Raw genomic sequence first — 21,504 nt, 5'->3', positions numbered from 1 at the left:
AGAGGTTTTTTAAAAATGTGATTGCATTTTTTTTTTCTTTTTGAAGTCAGGAAAATATTTGATAGCCCCTGTTTAGTTGCTCTCCATTAAAGGCTTGGGTGTAGAACAGACAGCCTGAAATGTTGAATAAGTTAGGGCTCTCAGAAATACTCATCTGGTTTAGGGAGGTATCAGTGTGCTGGAAGTTTGGATGCATGCCTGAGAAATGCTGTTTAACTCAGAGATGGGTATGAGGGCAAAGTGCCCGGTATTTCCACACCCTTTTGGGGGAAAAAGCATGAAAAAGGTAAAGGGAAAAAAAAGAGATCTTTGTGTTTGACTGTGTACTTCTACCTGTGCAGCTATTAAAGGAGTGCAAAGGGAACAGAGGTACATTTCACACACAGTTGGTTTTAAGATGTGTTGATTTATTTTATCCTTTACAAGATTGTGGGCCACACTTGGGAGAATTGCACAGAAATTCTTTTCCTTGTTATCATACTGCTTCAATATTCAGAGGCCTCGGTCACGGGAATATTCATTGTGCGTCTTTGACTCTCAATGTGCCACTCGCTCCTTCTCTGACAAGGCCAGACTCTGAAGTTGGCCAGGTGCCCAATTGGTCTGGTCAGTGAGTAGTTGGAGCTTTGCATTAGAGACTCTTTTGGGGTGGGAAAGAAAATTAGATGGCACGTGTGTTTGGTGGGGGGGGGAGGGGAGAAAGAGGGCAGAAGGGGCTGTGTATTCAAATGACTGTTAGAGCTACTTTTGGATTTAGGACACATACATTCAACAATTGACTTTGGCTACTAGTTTTCACATCTGAAAATGTATTCTGCATTTAATTTGAAGTGCATCTCTGAGCAATGGGTTCCTAAAAGCTGTGAATCCCAGTCCAGATAATGCTGATCGAAATTCATTTGGATGCCTGTGGTGTGGATGTGAAACAGGAGATGTGAAGATTGTATGTAGTTTCAAAGAAAGCATTGTCCATACATTGTAAATATGGAGTTGTCGTTTGATGTTTGGCACATAAAATATCGAGCCCCATGTTGGTCCAGTGGGACCTTTCCCGTGAAAGCGTCTCCATATGATGCCTGCTGTACCTTGTTTTGTCGAATGCAGAAGCTGCTTTGCATCTACCAGTAAGTTTCTCCAGTGACTTTGTTCACGCAACAACTGTGACTAGCTGGCATTCTGCTGCCAGGGGCAGGAGGAACTTCAGAACTGCCAGTGCGGACATTGGGTGAGATCACATGAGAGGTTGGATGGGAAGATTCACTACTGTGTTGGCTGTGAATAGGTTTAGAAGAACGGTTGTACATTCGGCCGCTGGTCTGGTGGGGGTGGGGGGGGAAGTGGTTGGGGCACAGCTGAATATTGGGAATGAGAGTGAAAGGTCCAGAACATGGAGATACCAGTTAAAACTGCTTGGCATTGTGGGAAAAGGTGGCACTCTCCCCCCCCCCCGCCCCGGTACTGTGGTCTAAACAGGAAGTTACATAGTCCCAAGGATGACTCACAACACCTAATGGTCAGTTGGAAGTATAATTTGCCACTGTAGATTCCTGTTTTGTGTGGGTGAGTGCTAGAATCCTGGGAGGGATGAATGTGGGGAGAATAAAATAAGATTAATTGTAGATGGTTGGCATAATCTACGTGAGCTCAAGGGCCTGTTTGCATGCTGTGTATCTCTCTCTGATCTTTCCAGAAATGGTCATTATGATGCCTCACTTGTGGGAAAAACAGTGGAATGGTTTTGAATTTCCAAATAAGTGTCTTCAGTTTTGGTCTCCTTGTAAAGTATGTGATAGTGTAAAAGGTGAAGGGTGAAGGCCAGACTGCGTGATCAGGTTCTACTCTAACTCCATCCACAAGATTGTCTCAGCTACTGCTGTAGTGGGCTGCTTCTCAAATAACAATGAGTCAGTCTATGTAGAGGAAGGAGATAGAGAGCTTTGTCACATGGTGTCATGACAACAACTTAATGTCAGGAAAACAAAAGGGCTGGTTATTGACTTCAGGAAGTAGGCAGTTCACATGTTTTAGTACTTAGCAGTGGCGCTGAGGTTGAAAGACCTGAGAGCCATTGAAGGAGGACGCAGCATGTGCACCTGATGTTCACTCGTAGGAGCAAGCATTACCAAAAACCTGTCCTGATCCAACCACGTATTTCCCAGAACCGAGAAAGCTTTTAGCATCGTAAATCGGCGAGTTGTTTAGTCATTTCTGCCCTCTTGCTGTGAAATGTGGCACCTCTTTTTCCCTTATTAGGGAGAGAGAGAGAGCCTGTGATATGTCGAATTACTGGGTGAACAAGTAGTCTTTGGGGTACTGCAAGTCTGTGTCTATATTGATGCTTTGCTACATGCTTGAGTGCTCAGTGGGGGGGGGGGGGGGCGCCAGTGCTTTTGTTTTGCTGGTGGGGGATGGGGGATCGTTGTTGCTTTGTTGCTGCCTACGTGTGTGAGGGGGGTGCTTTGGGGTTCTAACATCTAACTGTCATTCATTCTTTGGAGCACTCCTCTGTTTTCTTGGATGGTTGCAAAGAAAAAGCATTTCAGGATGTATATTGTATACATTTCTCTGACATTAAATGTACCTTTGAAACCTTTGAACTTCCTCAGGAGGCCAAAGAAATTTGGCATGTCCCCATCAACCCTACCCAATTTTTATCGATGCCTTGCGGCTTGTTATGGTAACTGCCCTGCCTGTGAACACAGAAAACTGCAGTCGGTTGTGGACACAGCTCAGCACATCAGAATCAAAACCAGATCAGGTTTAATATCACTGACATATGTTGTGAAATCTCTTGTTTTGTGGTAACAATACACTGCAACACATAAAAAACTGTAAGTCACAATAAGAAATATATTTAAAAAAAAGTAAGTGAGCAGTACAAAGAAAGATCAAAAATAGCTAGTGTTAATGGGTTGGCTCGTTGTCCGTTCAGAAACCTGATGGTGGAGGGGAAGAAGCTTTCCTTAAAGTGTTAAGTGTGTGTCTTCAGGCTCCCGTACCTCCTCATTGATTGCAGTAATAAGAAGAGAGCATGTCCTGGGTGATGGATGCTGGCATTTTGAGGCATCAGCTTTTGAAAATGCTGGGCAGTCTAGTGCCCCTGATGGAACTGTAAGCTTTCAACCCTCTGCAGCTTTTTCCGATCCTGTGCAGGGCCCTTCTATGCTACTCGTGATTCAACCAGTTAGAATGGTACATCATCACTGGTGATATGCCAAATCTCCTCAAACTAGTGAAACATAGCAACTGATGTGCCTTCTTTGTAATTGCATCAATATGTTGGGCCCAAGAGAGATCATGAAAGCCAACCTCCCTTCCGTGGACTCTGTCTAGACTTGTTGCTGTCTCAGTAAAGCAGCCAGCATAATCCAAGACCTCACCCACCCAAGCATTCTCTCATTTCCCTTCTCCCATTGGGAAGAAGATACAAAAGCTTGAAAGCACGTCCCACCAGGCTCAAGGACACCCCACTGTTACGAGACTATTGAATTGTTCCCTGGTACGATAAGGCAGACTCTTGAAGGCACAATCTGCTTTGTAATGATATTCCAGCTAGTTGGCTCCTTGCATTGTAGCTGTTACACTTTGTTCTGCATTGTTGTTGTTTTACTTTGTACTATGTGTAAACACTGTACATCGTACACTGTGTAAAGATCTGATCAGTATGGAGGATGAGCTTTTCACTGTATCTTGGTACATTTGACAAACATAAATCAATTCCAGTTCTAGCAATCTCAGTTATCAAAATAGTTTAATGGAACTGAGTCTACGCTTGAGACAAGTGTAGATTTGGGGAAGATGTGAGGTTTACACTCCATCTATGCTAATTCCATTTACCCACATTAGATCCTATAGCCTTCTTTCTCTTGGAGATTCAAGTGCTGATCCAGATCTTCTTAACAGTGATTCAGAGTCTCGGCCACTTCAACCAGCTCAGGCAGTGCATTAAAGTGGAACTAAAGGTAATGGGGAAAAGGCAGGTAGGTGGAGATGATCAGCTGTGATCTTATTTCATGGCGGAGCAAGCTCAACAGGACAGATGGTCTACTCCAGTTCCTCTTTCTTATGTTCTTATTCCACACTCCACTATTAGAGCTCCATTGTTAAGAGAAGTGGGGTACTTTGTGGAGGAGCAGGAAGGAGGAGCTATATTAATCTTCCTCTATTCCCCACCCCTCCGTTCTTAACACCCCAAAATGTCAAGAACTGTTTTCTTACTGAAAAATATTAACTGTAGTCACCCTAGATTGGTTGGAGAGTAAATTCCCACTTTTCTCCCCAATTTTACAACTCAAGCTGCACTTGCAATTGTAAATACATGTGGGTTTATCAATGATGGTTGGAGCTGAGAGTTTTTAAACTGTCCATCTGTTTGGAGATGAGGTTTGATACTGAGCAAAGACAGGAGTATAAACAACCGCAGTGTGGGTCAGAATGGAAATCAGTGTTGAGGGAATGCTTGCAATGCAGGTGAAAAGTCAAGTCATTTTAATTGTCATTTTGACCATAACTGCTGGTACAGTACATAGTAAAAATGAGACAACGTTTTTTCAGGACCACGGTGTTACATGACACAGTACAAAAACTAGACTGAACTACGTAAAAAACAACACAGAAAAAAAACTACACTAGACTACAGACCTACCCAGGACTGCATAAAGTGCACAAAACAGTGCAGGCATTACAATAAATAATAAACAAGACAATAAGGCAGTAAGGTGTCAGTCCAGGCTCTGGGTATTGAGGAATCTGATTGCCTGGGGGAAGAAACTGTTACATAGTCTGGTCGTGAGAGCCCGAATGCTTTGGTGCCTTTTTCCAGACAGCTGGAGGGAGAAGAGTTTGTATGAGGGGTGTGTGGGGTCCTTCATAATGCTGTTTGCTTTGTGGATGCTGCGTGTAGTGTAAATGTCCGTAATGGTGGGAAGAGAGACCCCAATGATCTTCTCAGCTGACCTCACTATCCGCTGCAGGGTCTTGCGATCCGAGATGGTGCAATTTCCGAACCAGGCAGTGATGCAGCTGCTCAGGATGCTCTCAATACAACCCCTGTAGAATGTGATGAGGATGGGGGGTGGGAGATGGACTTTCCTCAGCCTTCGCAGAAAGTAGAGACACTGCTGGGCTTTCTTTGCTATGGAGCTGGTGTTGAGGGACCGGGTGAGATTCTTCATCAGGGGAACACCAAGAAATTTGGTGCTCTTAACGATCTCTATGGAGGAGCTGTCGATGTTCAGCAGGGAGTGGTCGCTCCGTGCCCTCCTGAAGTCAACAACCATCTCTTGTTTTGTTCACATTCAGAAACAGGTTGTTGGCTCTGCACCAGTCCGTTAGCCGCTGCACCTCCTCTCTGTAAGCTGACTCGTTGTTCTTGCTGATGAGACCCACCATGGTCGTGTCATCGGCGAACTTGATGATGTGGTTAGAGCTGTGTGTTGCAGCACAGTCGTGGGTCAGCAGAGTGAACAGCAGTGGACTGAGCACACAGCCCTGGGGGCCCCTGTGCTCAGTGTGATGGTGTTGGAGATGAGAAAGGCTATTTATCTTTAGGCTTCAGAGGTGGTAGGTGAGAATAACTTCGATTTAGGATTCAAAAAGTGAGGGTGCTGCAAAAGTGAAGTGGCAGATTGAAACTGAGTTAGACAAGTAGAGCCATGCAATTAGCATGATAAAGGATGTGGTAAAACTGAGTATCTCAAGGAAATGAAAGAGTAGCTCCACAAACCAGGTTTCTGGTGAGGCCTCTGTTGTGTATTTAATATTTCAGTAATATTGAAAATATATTGTTTGATTAAGCATTCTTTGTTTACATAATTCATTGCCCGTTCTATGTAAAAGTATGTGAATGATGGCATACATCATCACGTCACCCCGTCATACTTGTGTGCCACACTAAAAGTAAAGAATGAAGTTTTCCCAGCTCCGTGTTTTTCTTTAGATTAGTTTTATGTCTTGGATTTACAAAATATAACAGCCTATAAAGAACATGGAAAAGCCTTTGGCCTTCCATGACTTTCAGCCACCCCCAACCATGAGGAATGCACTGGCTGAAATGATATGTAATTAGGTAGAGTTACTCAGGAGGGAGAGTGTATTTTAAGGGACAAGGTGAAACACGCTTCATAGAAAACACATGGTTGTGGCAAGCAGCAGAAACAGCTAGAGCAAGGGACAGTGATGAAAGAGAGATGTTCAGACGTGAAGCTGCCAAGATGTCCATTGATTAGTGAGTAGTGGGGTTGGGGGATGTAGGACCACTGATGAAAGCCGCGGTGGGAGATGATTGCAGTAGAGTGGGAAACGTGTGAGATTTGTTTATGAATGGTTTCAAGTGATTAGAAACATTAGTCAAGGAAATGTCTTTGGGAAAAAGGCAGTGCAGTGACTTTTTTATTATTCATTCAGTGGACTTTGTAGACTGGGGTCAACGTTTAATTACCTATCTCTGTTTGCTCTTGAGAAGGTCGTGGTGAGCTGCCACAGTTCTTGAGGGACGAGCATACCTCTGATGCTGTTGGGAGGAGATTTTCAGGATTTTGATGGTGGTGGGAGGTGATTTATTTCTTCGAGGGAAGGTTAGGGGTAAGGTGTGGGGGAGAGGTAAGCAGGGTGGATAGGAAATGAGAATAGGGCTGAACCAAATCAGGTAGTGGACAGCAAAGTTGTTTGGTGTTTTTGCAGCTGAGCCCCAGGCATGGACAGGAGGGTGAGGAGAGGTGGCCATTAATGCGGTAATTTAGCAGATAGTGGCAGACAAATGCCATTTCAGAGGAGCTTTCTTAATCTGTTCCACATTGTGGCACAGTGGTTCCCGAAATAGATGATATAGCCCCCTCTCCCTCCCCCCCCCCCCCCCGAGGGTGGTTGGAATTTCTAATGGTGGGGTGATAAAGATAAAGGGGCAGTGGAAGGCACATTGTGGGAAGGGGGCGGCTGAGGGATTAGGCTTAATTAAAAAACAAATTACTTATTTATAAAAATTTGATCCTCTGTACCTTATTGTTTACAGTAATCACGTAATCACCTCATCTCTTGCTAACCCACTGATCTCTTAGACTTTGATCAAAGCGTGTTATAGTTGTTGAAAAGCAATGTGACACTTCTGTATTAGGCATATCATGAGAAATCTGAACTGAAGAGATCGTGTTATTTCCGGGCCCAGCCCACGCATTATCGCTGTTCATTACCGCAGTACAGTGTCAGCTAATACGGTTCCCATACTCTAATCATGCATTCTGTGAATTAGGGCATGATGTTCAGTGGGGTAAATTTCAGAATCTGCCCTTTAGAATGGTCTTGACCACATTTCTCAATGCCATGGCACAACCCCACTACCCCACTTTATGTAGCTTCAGGCAGTGAGTCAAATTTTGCCTGAGCTCTGATGACGTCATAACTTTTCCCTTTATTAGTTGCAGTGCTTGAGGTTGCACCTAAACAGTAGGCATTGACTGTGCTTGTTAATCCATAAGGATAAAGGCAGAAGCAGACCGAAAGGAGAAGTGTAGAGAGTATAGATAAATACTTTATTGATCCCAAAGGAAATTACAGTGTCACAGTAGCATTACAAGTGCACAGATATACGAATATTAGAAGAGAAGCAAGAAAGAATAGAAAATAAGTTACCTCGAAGAGTTTAACAGGAGGGGGTCATCGTAACTCCTGCTATAGATTGACTCATTATAGAGTCTAATGGCCGAGGGTAAGAGTGACCTCGTATAGCGCTCTTTGGAGCAGCACAGTCTTAGTCTATTACTAAAAGTGCTCCTCTGTTCAGCCAAGGTGGCATGCAGAGGGTGAGAAACACTGTACAGAATTGCCAGGATTTTCCAGAGCATCTTTTGTTCTACCACAGCCTCCAGTGGGTCCAGTTTGACTCTTGGAATTGAACCAGAGCCTTTCTAATCAGTTTATTGATTAGACATAACCTGTGTTATGCCATTGCCCCAGCACACCATTGCATAGCAGATTGTACTGGCGACAACGTATTGGTAGAACATGTGAAGGAGAGGCCTGCAGACTCCAAGGGCTTGAGTCTCCTCAGGAAGTAGAGGTGACTCTGCCATTTCTTGAAAACAGCCTGTGTTGGTGCTCCACTCAAGTCTGCCATCTAGGTGCAACCCCAGGTACTAGTAGGTCCTCACTGTGTCCAGATCCTCACCATCGATAGTAACAGACAGCAGTGCAGGCTTAGTCTTCTGAAAGTCCATCACCATCTCCTTTGTCTTACTGATGTTGAGCTGCAGATGATTCAGCTCACACCATTTCACAAAGTCTTCTACCAGGGCCCTGTATAGTGTGGAGTGTCTGAAATATGGACTTATACCAGAACCAAGCAACCAACAGTAGCTAATGATTCTGTTGTGTGAAAAAGTTTTAAAAAGCTGAGGAGTAGAGTTAAAACATCCAAACATTAGGCTCAATCGCCTCAATATGCTCTGGGCTGCTTGTAATACTTGTAATGAGGAATTAACAGGCAGGATGGAGGAGGAATTGATCTTGATACGAAATGACTGAGCTGAAGCTGAGCTTCAGAGAATCATATTTAGACTTTTGGTTGCAGAAAGCAATCTCTGAATGCTATCCTGCACTGTGGAAAAAGGTCAAAATGTTGCTTTCCAACATCATATTTAGTGGAGCGTGGTTTCAGTGCAGTCGCCCAACTTCTTTCAAAGCAACGAAACAGACGGCACATCTCTGAACGTGGGGTTCTGAGACTCCTTCTCAGTGACATTCAGCCTGATGCTGGAGAAGCTGATATCACTGCACCACACAGTGAGATATCAGCTACCTCACTGAAAGCTCAAAAAGCAATGAAATAGTGACTAGTTGCACTACTAATGTATGTTCTAAAATTGCTGATGAAAATTGTTTTTAAAGTAATTAAATAAAGAAATAATTTTATTTGCAGCTTTAAATAGATTTGAACAATTTTTACAACTATTTGTCACTGCCCTGAATTTGCAGTTATAATTTTTTTATTGAAGTTCATCATCAAACATTTTCATAAGATGTATTTCAGACATTGTACATATATATCATATAATCATATATATCACAAATCTCCACAAAGTATTTATCTGAGGTATACACTTATAGAAAAGAGTGGAAAGAAAAAACAAGTAAAAGGCAAGAACTATGTACAAGTAGGGAGTGATCTTTTTTTTTACAACAGTTTCATTGATTTGTAAGAATAAAATCAGGCCTATGAGGCATTATGTAGTTAAACCATTTTTCCCAGTATGAATCAAATTGCTCCAGCTTATGATTAACATGCTGTTATCTTCTCCATTTTGTAAATGTCCATTGTAATTTCCATCCATGCATTTAAAGTTGGGCTCTCCTGTGATAACCATTTCCTAGTAAGAGTCTTTTTACCAGCCACCAACAGTATATTCATTAAATATTTATCTCTTTTCAACCATTCTTGAGGTATATATCCAAAATATATGGTCTTACTCTCTAAGGGTATTTCACATTTAAAGATGTCTTGTAGGGCATTGTGTATCCCCCTCCAATAGTTTTTGATAACAGGGCAGTCTCAAAAAATATGATAATGATTTGCATTTTGATTTCCACAATTTCTCCAGCAAACATAATGGGATTTCTGAGAGTGTGTAATAAAATATCTTATCAAGTTTTTCCATCCAAACTCCATCCATTTCTGTGAACTGGTACACTTCCATTGATACCTCCATATTATTGTCCATTCTTCCTCAGATATAATTATTTACTGTGCATTGTAAATCAAAATCCTTTGTTGTTTTTATAATGGCCAGAAAGGAAGAGGGGTGTGTTGGGGAATGTGGACTGGGAGCAAAAGAGATGTTAACCCAAGAAAGTTTGTGAACTACTGTTGTAGCATTTCTACATTGCTTGTCCGTGGAGCCCTTTTGTCACTATTTTCAGAATCAGAATCGGAATCGGGTTTATTATCACTGGTATGTGCGTGAAACACATTAACTTTCTACAATACACTTACACAATCTAATTCTCTTCACTCTCTTTCACCTTTTTAGACTGTTAATGGCAATGTGGAAGCAAAGTGTGTGTGCTTCTACCGGAGACGAGACATTTCGAGCAGTCTGATTGCACTTGCCGACAAACATGCAAGTAAGCGTTTTAACATAATGTAAATGTTTAATATGACATTGTCTACAAAGCCTGTCCCACCACTCTGAAAAGCTGGTGGAGAGATGCGTTCCCCAGGTTTTTCGCAGTGGTATTATTCCTCCTCGATGTCACACTTGTTGTGGTGTTGCTTTAGTCCCAAAGATACTGCTGCTAGAATTTTGATGTTTATGTTTGGAGTGAAATTTTAAATAAGGTCAAGAGCCAAGCTGAGCACCGGTGAGGTAACTGTCAAGAAAGTTGTAAGAGGTCCAGGTACAGCCTCCGGAAAGCCATCTCACGGGTGAAGAGGCAATGCAGGACCAAACTTGAATCGAGGAAGGATGCTTGGCAGGTGTGGCAGGGCTTGAATGCTATCCCTCTTATAAAGTTAAATCAAGCAACGTAGGAGACAGCAGGGTTTCACTTCCAGATGAGCTCAATGCCTTCTACGCTCGATTTGACTGTCAAAGCCTGGAGGAACCATCATGAACTCCCACAACCCCCGATGATCCTGTAATTTCAGTCTCTGAAGCCAAAGTGTGAACAGCCTTCAGGAAGTGAACCCACAAAAAACATCCAGCCCAGATGAGCACTTGGCCAGGTAATAAAGACCTGTGCTGATCATCTGACTGGCATGTTCACTGAGATCTTTAACCTCTCACTTTGACTGTGTGGTATCCACCTGCTTCAAGCAGGCTTCAGTTATACTGGTGCCCAGGAAGAGCGCGTTGATCTGCCTTGATGACTATTGCCCAGTAACACATCTACAGTGATGAAGTATTTTGAGCGGTTGGTAATGAAACGTATCAGCTCCTGCCCAAGAAGCAACTTAGGTCTGCTCCAATTTGCCGACTGGAGCAACAGGTCTACAACAAACGTCATCTCCTTGGCTCCTCACTCAACCCTGGAACAGCTGGACAGCAAAGCTGCGTACATCAGGTTTGACTACAGCGCAGCATTCAGTACCATCGTCCCCTCAATACTAATCATTAAGCTCCAAGACCTTGGCCTCAGTACTTCCTTGTGCAATTGGATCATGCATACCTCACTTGCAGCTCGGATTGGCAAAAACATTTCCTCCACCATCAGCACAGGTGAGCAAGGCTGTGTATTAGCCCCCTGCTCTACTCATTTTACACTAATGACTGTGTGGCTGAGCACAGCTCCAATGCCATGTTCAAGCTTGCTGATGTCATAGGCCAGATCAAAGGCAGTGTTGAATGAGCATATAGGAGGGAGATTGAAAACCTGGCTGAGTGGCGCCACAACAACCTCTTACTCAATGTCAGCAAGACCAAAGAACTGTTCATAGACTTCAGGAGAGGGAAACAAGAGGATCAGAGGTGGAGAGAGTTAGCAACTGTAAGTTCCTAGGGGTTATTATTTTGGAGCACCTGTCCTGGGCTCAGCATGTAAGTCCAAATACAAAGAAAGCAAGGAAGCACCTCTACTTCCTTAGGAGTTTGCGGAGATTTGGCACGACATCTAAAACTTTGACAAACTTCTATACATGTGTGGTGGAGAGTATATTGACTGGCTGCATCACAGCCTGGTATGAAAACACCAATGCCCTTGAATGGAAAATCCTACAAAAAGTAATGGATATGGCCCAGTCCAGCACAGGTAAAGCTCTCTCCACCATTGAGCACATCTACACAAAACGCTGTTGCACGAAAGCTACATCAATCATCAGGGACTCCCACCACCCAGGTCATGCTCTCTTCTCACTGCTATCATCAGGAAGAAGGTACAGAAGCCTCAGGACTCACATCACCAGGTTTAGAAACAGTTATTATCCTTCAACCATCAGGCTCTAGAACCAGAGGGGATAACTTCACTTGCCCTGTCACTGTGGAGGCACTGTGGCCATTTGTCCTACCAACCCCCATATCTTTGGGATGTGGGCAGAAAGCTAAGTGGTCATAGTGAGTATCTGCTCAACCTGCGTGGACAGCACCGGAGGACAGAATTGAATCCAGGCTACTGAACATAAGAACATAAGAAATAGGAGCAGGGTTCGGCCATCTGGCCCACTGAGCCTGCTCCACCATTCAATATGATCGTGGCTGATCTGGCCATGGACTCATCTCCACCTACCTGCCCTTTCCCCATAACCCTTAATTCCCCTTCAATACAAAAATCTATCCAATCTTATCTTAAATGTATTCATTGAGGTAGCCTCCACTGCTTCATTGGGCAGAGAATTCCACAGATTCACCACTCTCTGGGAAATGGAGTTCCTCCTCAACACCGTTCTAAATCTACTCCCCCGAATCTTGAGGCTATGTCCCCTCGTTCTAGTCTCACCTACCAGTGGAAACCTCCCTGCCTCTTTCTTATCTATCCTTTCGTAATTTTATATGTTTCTATATGATCTCCTGTCATTCTTCTGAATTCCAGTGAGTACCGTCCCAGACAACTCAGTTTTTCCTCATAGTCTAACCTCCTCATCCCTGGAATCAACCTGGTGAACTTCCTCTAAACCTCCAAAGCCAGTATATCCTTCCTCAAGTGAGGAGACCGGAACCTCATGCAGTACTCCAGATGCAGCCTCACCAGTACCCTGCACAGTTGCAGCATAACTGCCCTGCTCTTAAATTCAATCCCTCTAGCATTGGCCAACATCCCATTTGCCTTCTTGACAGCCTGCTGCACCTGCAAACCAACCTTTTGTGATTCATGCACAAGCACTCCCTTCTGCACAGCAGCATGCTGCAATCTTTTACCATTTAAATAATAATCTGCTCTTCCATTCTTCCTTCCAAAGTAGATGACCCACATTTACCAATATTGTATTCCATCTGCCAGACCCTTCTGCACTCACTTAATCTATCTAAATCTCTCTGCAGACTCTCCGTATCCTCTGCACAATTTTTTTCCCCCCACTCAATTTAGTGTCATCAGTAAACTTAGATACACTACAATCAATTCCCTCTTCCAGATTGTTAATGTATGTAGTGAACTGTTGCGGGCCCAGCACTGACCCCTGCGGCACACCACTCACCACTGATTGCCAACCAGAGAAACACCCATGTAACCAACTCTCTGCTTTCTATTAGTTAACCAATTGTCTATCCATGCTAATACATCACCCCCAAATCTATGCATCCTTATCTTATGGATAAGTCTTTCATGCGGCACCTTTTCGAACACCTTCTGGAAAAAGTAAGTAACATCCATCTGTTCCCCTCTATGCATTGACCCCGTTATATTCTCAAAGAACTTCAGTAAGTTTGTCATATAGGACCTGCCTTTGCTGAATCCATGTTGTGTCTGCCTGATGGATCCATTTCTTCTTGCTATTTCTTTAATGATATCTTCAAGCTTTTTCCCAATTACAGATGTTAAACTAACTGGCCTATAGTTACCTGTATTTTGCCTACATCCTTTCTTGAACAGTGGTGTGTCATTTGCCTTCTTCCAATCTGCCAGGACCTGCCCAGAGTCCAGAGAATTATGGTAAATTATCACCAAAGCCTCTAGTATAACTTTTGCCATTTCTTCCATCAGGACCAAGGGACTTATCTATCTTCAGGCCCATTAGTTTGCTCAACATTACCTCTTTAGTGATAGCTATTGTATCGAGGTCCTCACCTTCAATCACATCCATAACATCTCCCTTTGGCATATGAATGTGCCCGCCACCATGAAGACCAACACAAAATAGTCATTCAAACCTCTGTCATTTCCTCATTACCCAATATCAAACCCCACTTCTCATCCTCTGAGGGACCTGTGGTCACTTTAGCCACTCTCTTCTGCTTTATATAATGATATAAACTTTTACTATCCACTTTTATATTTTGTGCTAGTTTATTTTCATAATCTACCTTCCCTTTCTTTATTGCTCGCTTAGTGCTTACAAGGATAAGTGCCGGGAGGGGGATCGGTGGGAAGGGATGGGGGGGACAAATGGACAAGGTAGTCGCTTAGGGAGCGATCCCTGTGGAAAGCAGAAAGAGGGGGGGATGTGCTTGGTGGTGGGATCCCATTGGAGGTGGCGGAAGTTACGGAGAATTATATGTTAGACATGGAAGCTGGTGGGGTGGTAGGTGAGGACAGAGGACAAGGGACAAGGGGAACCCTATCCCGAGTGGGGTGGCGGGCGGATGGGGTGAGGGCAGATGTGTGTGAAATGGGAGAGATGCGTTTGGGAGCAGAGTTGATGGTGGAGGAAGGGGAGGATCAAGAAAGGGAAGGGAGGTGTCGGTATCAGTCCCCCACTTTTCCTTCGCTACATCGATGACTGCATTGGCATGCTGAGCTCGTTGTCTTCATTAACTTTGCCTCCAATTTTCACCCTGCCATCAAATTTACCTGGTCCATTTTCGACACCTTCCTCCCTTCCTTGATCTTTCTGATCTCTGGAGACTGCTTATCAACTGATGTCTACTATAAACCTACGAATTCTCACAGCTACCTGGACATCTTCCCACCCTGTCTCTTGCAAAAATGCCATCCCCTTCTTGCAATTCCTCCATCTCTGCCGCATCTGCTCTCAGAATGAGGCTTTTCATTCCAGGACGAAGGAGATGTCAACGTTCTTCAAAGAAAGGGGCTTCCCTTCCTCCACCATCAACTCTGCTCTCAAATACATCTCTCCCATTTCACGCACATCTGCTCTCACCCCATCCGCCCGCCACCCCACTAGGGATAGGGTTCCCCTTGTCCTCACCTACTATCCCACCAGCCTCCGGATCCAACGTATAATTCTCTGTAACTTATGCCACCTCCAATGGGACCCCACCACCAAGCACATCTTTCGCTCCCCCGCTCTTTCTGCTTTCCGCAGGGATTGCTCTTTACGTGACTCCCTTGTCCATTCGTATCTTCCCACTGATCTCAATCCCGGCACTTATCCTTGTAAGCGGAACAAGTGCTACACCTGCCTTTACACTTCCTCTGTTGCCACCATTCAGGGCCCCAGACAGTCCTTCCAGGTGAGGCGACACTTCACCTGTGAGTCGGCTGGTATGGTATACTGCGTCCGGTGCTCCCGGTGTGGCCTTTTATATATTGGTGAGACCCGACGCAGACTGGGAGACTGTTTCGCTGAACACCTACGCTCGGTCCGCCAGAGAAAGCAGGATCTCCCAGGATTTAGATTAGTTAGAGATATGGTCGGAGAAGTGGAAAATAGAGTTTAATCCGGGGAAGTGTTGCACCTTTGGAGGTCAAATGTACGGGGGAAGTGTGTAGTTAATGGCAGGACCATCAACTGATGTACAGAGGGATTTTGGCGTCCAAGTCCATAGGTCTCTGAAAGTGGTCACGCAAGTAGGTAGTGTGATAAGTGGTGATAAAGAAGACACTTTGCCTACCTGCTTTCATTGGTTAGGGCATTGAGTATGAGTTGGAAAGCCACTTCAGAGCAGGGGCTCCCAACTCTTTTATGCCATGGATCGATGTCATTAAGCAAGGGGTCTGTGAACCCCAGGGTGGGGAAACCCTGCCTTAGAGGGTAAGGAGAGGTTGGATAAACTTTGGTTGTTTCCTCTGGAGCGTCAGGAGCTGAAGGGAGATCCAATAGAAGTTTATAAGCTCATGAGAGACACAGATAAGGGTGGGCAGTCCGGATTCGAGTGGGGGAAAGTTTGAGGGGTATGGATGGGGCAGAACTTCTGACACTGAGAATTGTAGGTGCCCAGAATATGCTGCCAAGGGATGTGGTTGAAGCAGATATGATAGTGACATTTAAGCAGCTTTCAGGCAGACTAAATATGTCTGAAATTTAATTTGATCTCACGTTCAGCTCAGACATCATGGACCAAAGGGCACATTCTTGTGCTGTATTGTTCCATGTTCTATCGGTTCATTTGTGTCATCCGGTCACCCACAACTTTCTTCCTCACTGTCCCATGTATAGCTATCTGCAAACATATATTTTACTTAAGTTTTGAGATCTGTGTGTCACTATCAAAGCCAGCAGTCAATGCTCTTGAGAAGGTGTTGGTAAGTTGCCTTCTTGAAATCATTCTTATCCTCTTCTATAATGTTATTGGGCAAAGATTGTAAACCAGTGGTGATGAAGAAATAGTGATATAATTCCAAATGAGTGGAGGGAGCTTGTAGTTTGTGGTGGTCTCTTGGTTTTGCTGTTCTTATCCTGGTGCTAGAGGTGGTGGGTTTAGCTGGTACTGTCAAGGTAGCCTGAGCGGGTAAATGCATTGTATTTTGTAGATGGGGTATACTGCAGCCATAGCGCTCAGTTAATGGAGGGATTACCAATCAAGTTGGATCCGTATTCCTCCGTTTCTCTAATTTGTGTGTCTACCTTGCACATGAACGTGTTCTTTTATTCCCCAGCTGTTCTTGTCCTGGTATCTGGAGATAGTTCTATTCCTGAGTTGATGCATGGAAAGTCTTGGGACTTCATGAGTGAGTGACTTGGCACAGAAGATTCAGAATTGGACCTGTTCTTGTACCCAGAGTATTAATGTGTCTGGTCACCCATGCCAAACAGGTCAAAGGGCAGAGGTCAGTCCACCAGTCCTCCAGGTAGCAGCCCAGACTGATATAACAAAACAGTTAGGGAAACAGCAGTGAAGAATCCTCCTACATCTGAGTGCAACAGTATTCCCGGGTCTCCACCCAAGACTTGCTGGTTGACAGTAGTGACAGAAGCTACTGACATGATGAAGGAAGCCCTGGACACCACCAGAGATAATTGCTGCCCTAAGCACAGGCGTGACTGACAGTACTTTCTGGTAATGCAATAAGAGAAGGTGATGAGTTCTTTCTTGTTGAAGCTGGTAATTCGCTAGCACTTGGTGTTACCTGCACTTGTTAGTTATGCTTGGGTTTTGTTCCATGCAGACATGGCTGCTCCAGTTGTTGGAAGATTTGTGAATGGCTTCATTACTGACTTTACCATGGAAGGAAGGTCATTGTGGGAACATTTAAGGGCTTACAACACTGTCATGAGTGTCCTTGAGCTGGGATGACTACCAGCAACCATATCCATCTTCGTATGTATAAGGCAGGACCCTTAACCATTTGAATATTTCCCGCTCAGTGGCCACTGACTTCAGGTTTACCAGGGCTCCTTGATGCCATGTTTGATCAAACACTGCCTTAAGATCAAGGGCAGTCAGACTCACCTTGTCTTGTTTCTCGAGTTCAGCTGTCATTTGGAGCTGAGTAATCCTGGCAAAAGCCAAACTGAAGGTTTGAGCAGGATGTTGGTGAGTAAGATGGCTTGACAAAACCTTCTCTTGTTTTTCTGCTGATTGAGAGTGGCTGGCTCATAATTAGTTTGATTTGGATTTTTTTGTGACGGGATCCACCCAAACAGTTTCCCACGTTGTCAGATAAATGCCAGTGTTGTAGCTGTGCTTATAATGTTCAAGTAACATGGCTACAAGTAAGGCTAATTCTGGAGCACGGGTCTTCCGAACTACAGCTATGACTTTGTCTGGTTGCACAGCCTTTGCTGTAACTGGCCCACTTGGATGTTCCTTAAATTCATGTGGCGTGAATCAAATTGGCTGGAGACTGGTAGGGATTTCAGGAGGAATCGAGGATAGGTAATTCTCTTTGCACTTAGCTCCTTAGAAGACCACTGCCATTCATGACTCTGACTGAATTACAGATCTCTGATCTCGTACGTTGATTGTGAGATTGCTTGGCACTCTATTTTGCTTTGGATATGCTGTTTAGAATGCATGTACATCCCCCTGCATTGCAGCTTTACCTTGCTAACCTTTTAGTTTGATTGCATAGTGACACAACAAGTGGAGCTTCGGCCTCGTGGTGCCTGAGGCATGGGTTCAGTCCTGACCAAGGGTGGTGTTTGTCTGGAATTTCCACTTACTCCCTGTGATTAGATGGCTTTCCTCCCATATCCCAAAGAGGTGTACTGGGAGATGAATTGGCTGTTGTAAGTTGCCCCCAATGTATAGGGGAGATGATGCTGCAGGGCGGAGGGAACTGATGGGATTGTGCAAAGAATTTGAAATATAAACAGGATTAATGTAAATGTGTAGTTGATTGCTGGTGCAAAGTTAATGGCTGTACCAGAAGCTGCACCTGGTATTCCTAAAAATAGTCGTGACAGCACCCCATCTGAATCAGATGGCAAATTGTCAGTGCATGTGTGGAGGGGGTGCAATACTTCAGCATGTATTGAGATAGTAAGTATGAATTAGCAATGTTATATAAAGCACTATGTAGCAGAGAGCTTTGCATTTGTATGGTTGCTTTTATATTGAAAGAAATGCGTAAACCAAATTAGACACTTCAGGCTCTCACAAACAGCAGTGAGAATATATTTTAATACGTTTAATTGAGAGATAAATATTGACCAGGAAACCAGGAATTGTAGCGATGTGCTACGCGCAGCGCTGAAATTACGACACGGAGTCGGTAAACTGCAACCACGGAATAAGTTTATTTCACAAACACAGTCTTGCTTAAAAGCCTGTCTCCCCCCACTCGAAACTTGGAGAGGCACGTAACTGAAACTCCCTGAGGCTATGTATCTTTGTCTCTGGCTCTGGCTAATTGTCAGCCGGTTCGAGTGTGCTAGTAATTGGGTCGCCACATAACCCCCCCCCAGAACCGGCGGTACACCCCCCAATGTCCACAGTCTGGGCCGGGCCCTGTTTGGGAGGTCGGCCTCTGCGCCGCGGTGCCGGAAACTCGACCGGTTGCGCCAAGTCCACGTGGGCCGGTTTGAGTCGGTCCACCGTGAAAACCTCCTCTCTCCCCCCAACGTCCAGCACGAACGTGGACCCGTCGTTTCTGATCACCGTAAACGGCCCCTCGTAGGGCCGTTGCAGCGGTGGCCGATGCCCGCCCCGGCGTACAAACACAAACTTACAGTTCTGCAGATCTTTGGGTACGCAGGTCGGGTGCTGCCCATGCTGCGAAGTGGGTATGGGGGCCAGGTTACCGAGTCTCTCGCGTAGTCTGCCCAGGACCGCTGCGGGTTCTTCCTCTCGCCCCCTTGGGGCTGGTATGAACTCCCCAGGAACGACCAGGGGCGCGCCGTACACCAACTCGGCCGACGAAGCGTGCAGATCGTCTTTGGGCGCCGTGCGGACGCCGAGCAGGACCCAGGGAAGCTCGTCCGCCCAGTTAGCTCCTCGCAGGCGGGCCATGAGAGCCGACTTCAGGTGGCGGTGGAAACGCTCCACCAGTCCGTTCGACTGTGGGTGGTAGGCAGTGGTGTGGTGCAGCTGAGTCCCCAACAGGTTGGCCATCGCTGACCAGAGGCTGGAGGTGAACTGGGCGCCTCTGTCGGAGGTAATGTGGGCCGGGACACCAAAGCGGGACACCCAGGTGGCGATCAGCGCCCGGGCGCAAGATTCGGAGGTGGTGTCGGCGAGCGGGACCGCCTCTGGCCATCTTGTGAACCTGTCCACGATAGTCAGGAGGTGCCGCGCCCCGCGTGACACAGGCAGGGGGCCCACGATATCCACATGAATGTGGTCGAAACGCCGGTGGGTGGGGTGGAACTGCTGCGGCGGGGCCTTGGTGTGTCGCTGCACTTTGGCCGTCTGGCAGTGCAGGCACGTTCTGGCCCAGTCACGGACCTGCTTGCGGAGTCCGTGCCAAACGAACCTGCTGGAGACCATCCGGACGGTAGTGCGGATGGAGGGGTGGGCCAAGTTATGAATGGAGTCGAACACGCGTCGTCGCCAAGGTGCCGGGACGACGGGACGGGGCTGGCCGGTGGTGACGTCACAGAGTAGGGTCCTCTCACCTGGGCCTACGGGGAGGTCCTGGAGCTGCAAACCGGAGACTGCGGTCCGGTAACTCGGGATCTCCTCATCTGCCAGCTGTGCCTCTGCCAGCGCCTCAAAGTCTACCCCTTGGGAAAGGGCGTGAATGTTAGGACGAGAGAGCGCATCCGCCACGACATTGTCCTTACCCGAGACGTGCCGGACGTCCGTCGTGTATTCAGAGATGTAGGACAGATGGCGCTGCTGGCGGGACGACCAGGGATCGGACACCTTTGTGAATGTAAAGGTAAGCGGTTTGTGGTCCGTGAACGCGGTGAAGGGCCTACCTTCTAAGAAGTACCTGAAATGCCGGATAGCCAGGTATAGCGCCAACAGCTCCCGGTCGAAAGCACTGTACTTGAGCTCGGGTGGCCGCAGGTGTTTGCTGAAAAACGCCAGGGGTTGCCAGCGGCCCGCGATGAGCTGCTCCAGTACCCCACCGACTGCCGTGTTAGAGGCGTCCACCGTGAGGGCGGTAGGGACGTCCATTCTGGGGTGCACTAGCATCGTGGCATTCGCCAAGGCATCCTTCGTTTGAATGAAAGCGGCGGCGGACACCTCGTCCCAGGTAATGTCCTTGCCCGGACCGGACAGCAAGGTGAACAGGGGGCGCATGATCCGGGCAGCTGAAGGGAGGAAGCGGTGGTAGAAATTGACCATACCTACGAATTCCTGCAGGCCTTTGACCGTGGTGGGTCGGGGGAAATGACGGACCGCATCCACCTTAGCGGGCAGAGGGGTTGCCCCGTCTTTAGTAATCCTGTGGCCCAGGAAGTCAATGGTGTCGAGCCCGAACTGGCATTTGGCCAGGTTGATCGTTAGACCGTAGTCACTCAGCCGGGCAAAGAGCTGTCGGAGGTGGGACAGATGCTCCTGACGACTGCTGCTGGCTATGAGGATGTCGTCCAAATAGATGAATGCGAAGTCCAGGTCGCGTCCCACCGCGTCCATCAACCGCTGGAACGTCTGTGCGGCATTCTTTAGGCCGAACGGCATGCGGAGGAACTCGAAAAGGCCGAACGGGGTGATGAGAGCCGTTTTGGGGATGTCGTCTGGATGCATCGGGATTTGATGGTATCCGCGGATTAGGTCCACCTTGGAGAAGATCTGCGCGCCGTGCAGGTTGGCTGCAAAGTCCTGAATGTGCGGCACAGGGTAGCGGTCCGGTGTTGTAGCCTCGTTCAGCCTGCGGTAGTCGCCGCACGGTCTCCAGCCCCCTGTCGCCTTGGGCACCATGTGCAGGGGAGAGGCCCATGGGCTGTCAGACCGCCGTATGATCCCCAATTCCTCCATCCGTGTAAACTCCTCCTTCGCCAGTCGGAGCTTGTCCGGGGGAAGCCGCCGAGCGCGGGCATGGAGGGGTGGTCCCTGGGTCAGGATGTGGTGCTGTACACCGTGTCGGGGCATGGCTGCCGTGAACTGTGGTGCCAGAACCGATGGGAAATCCGCCAGGACCCTGGTGAAGTCGTTGTCGGACAGCGTGATGGAGCCAAGGTGAGGGGCCGGCAACTGGGCTGCACCCAGGGGGAATGTCTGAAAGGTCTCGGCGTGAACCAGTCTCTTCCTGGGCAGGTCGACCAGTAGGCTGTGAGCCCGCAAGAAATCCGCACCCAGAAGCGGTTGGGCTACGGCGGCCAGTGTGAAGTCCCACGTAAACTTGCTGGAG

At 46.6% G+C, this 21,504-nt stretch overlaps 1 protein-coding gene across 2 annotated transcripts in view; it reads left to right on the top strand.

Annotated features, from left to right (window-relative positions):
- Positions 1 to 21,504, top strand: part of LOC140725199 (metastasis-associated protein MTA1-like) — a 161,178-nt gene that overhangs the window by 7,210 nt on the left and 132,464 nt on the right. For both annotated transcript variants that reach the window (XM_073040336.1, XM_073040337.1), the window contains exon 3: positions 10,020 to 10,113. In XM_073040336.1, the coding sequence (XP_072896437.1) occupies positions 10,020 to 10,113 (94 nt within the window). The remainder of the gene's footprint in view (positions 1 to 10,019; positions 10,114 to 21,504) is intronic.

This window comes from Hemitrygon akajei, chromosome 3, assembly GCF_048418815.1.
Source record: "Hemitrygon akajei chromosome 3, sHemAka1.3, whole genome shotgun sequence".
In the NCBI taxonomy this organism is placed as follows: Eukaryota; Metazoa; Chordata; class Chondrichthyes; order Myliobatiformes; family Dasyatidae; genus Hemitrygon; species Hemitrygon akajei.
This window is presented reverse-complemented; position numbering and strand designations above follow the sequence as displayed.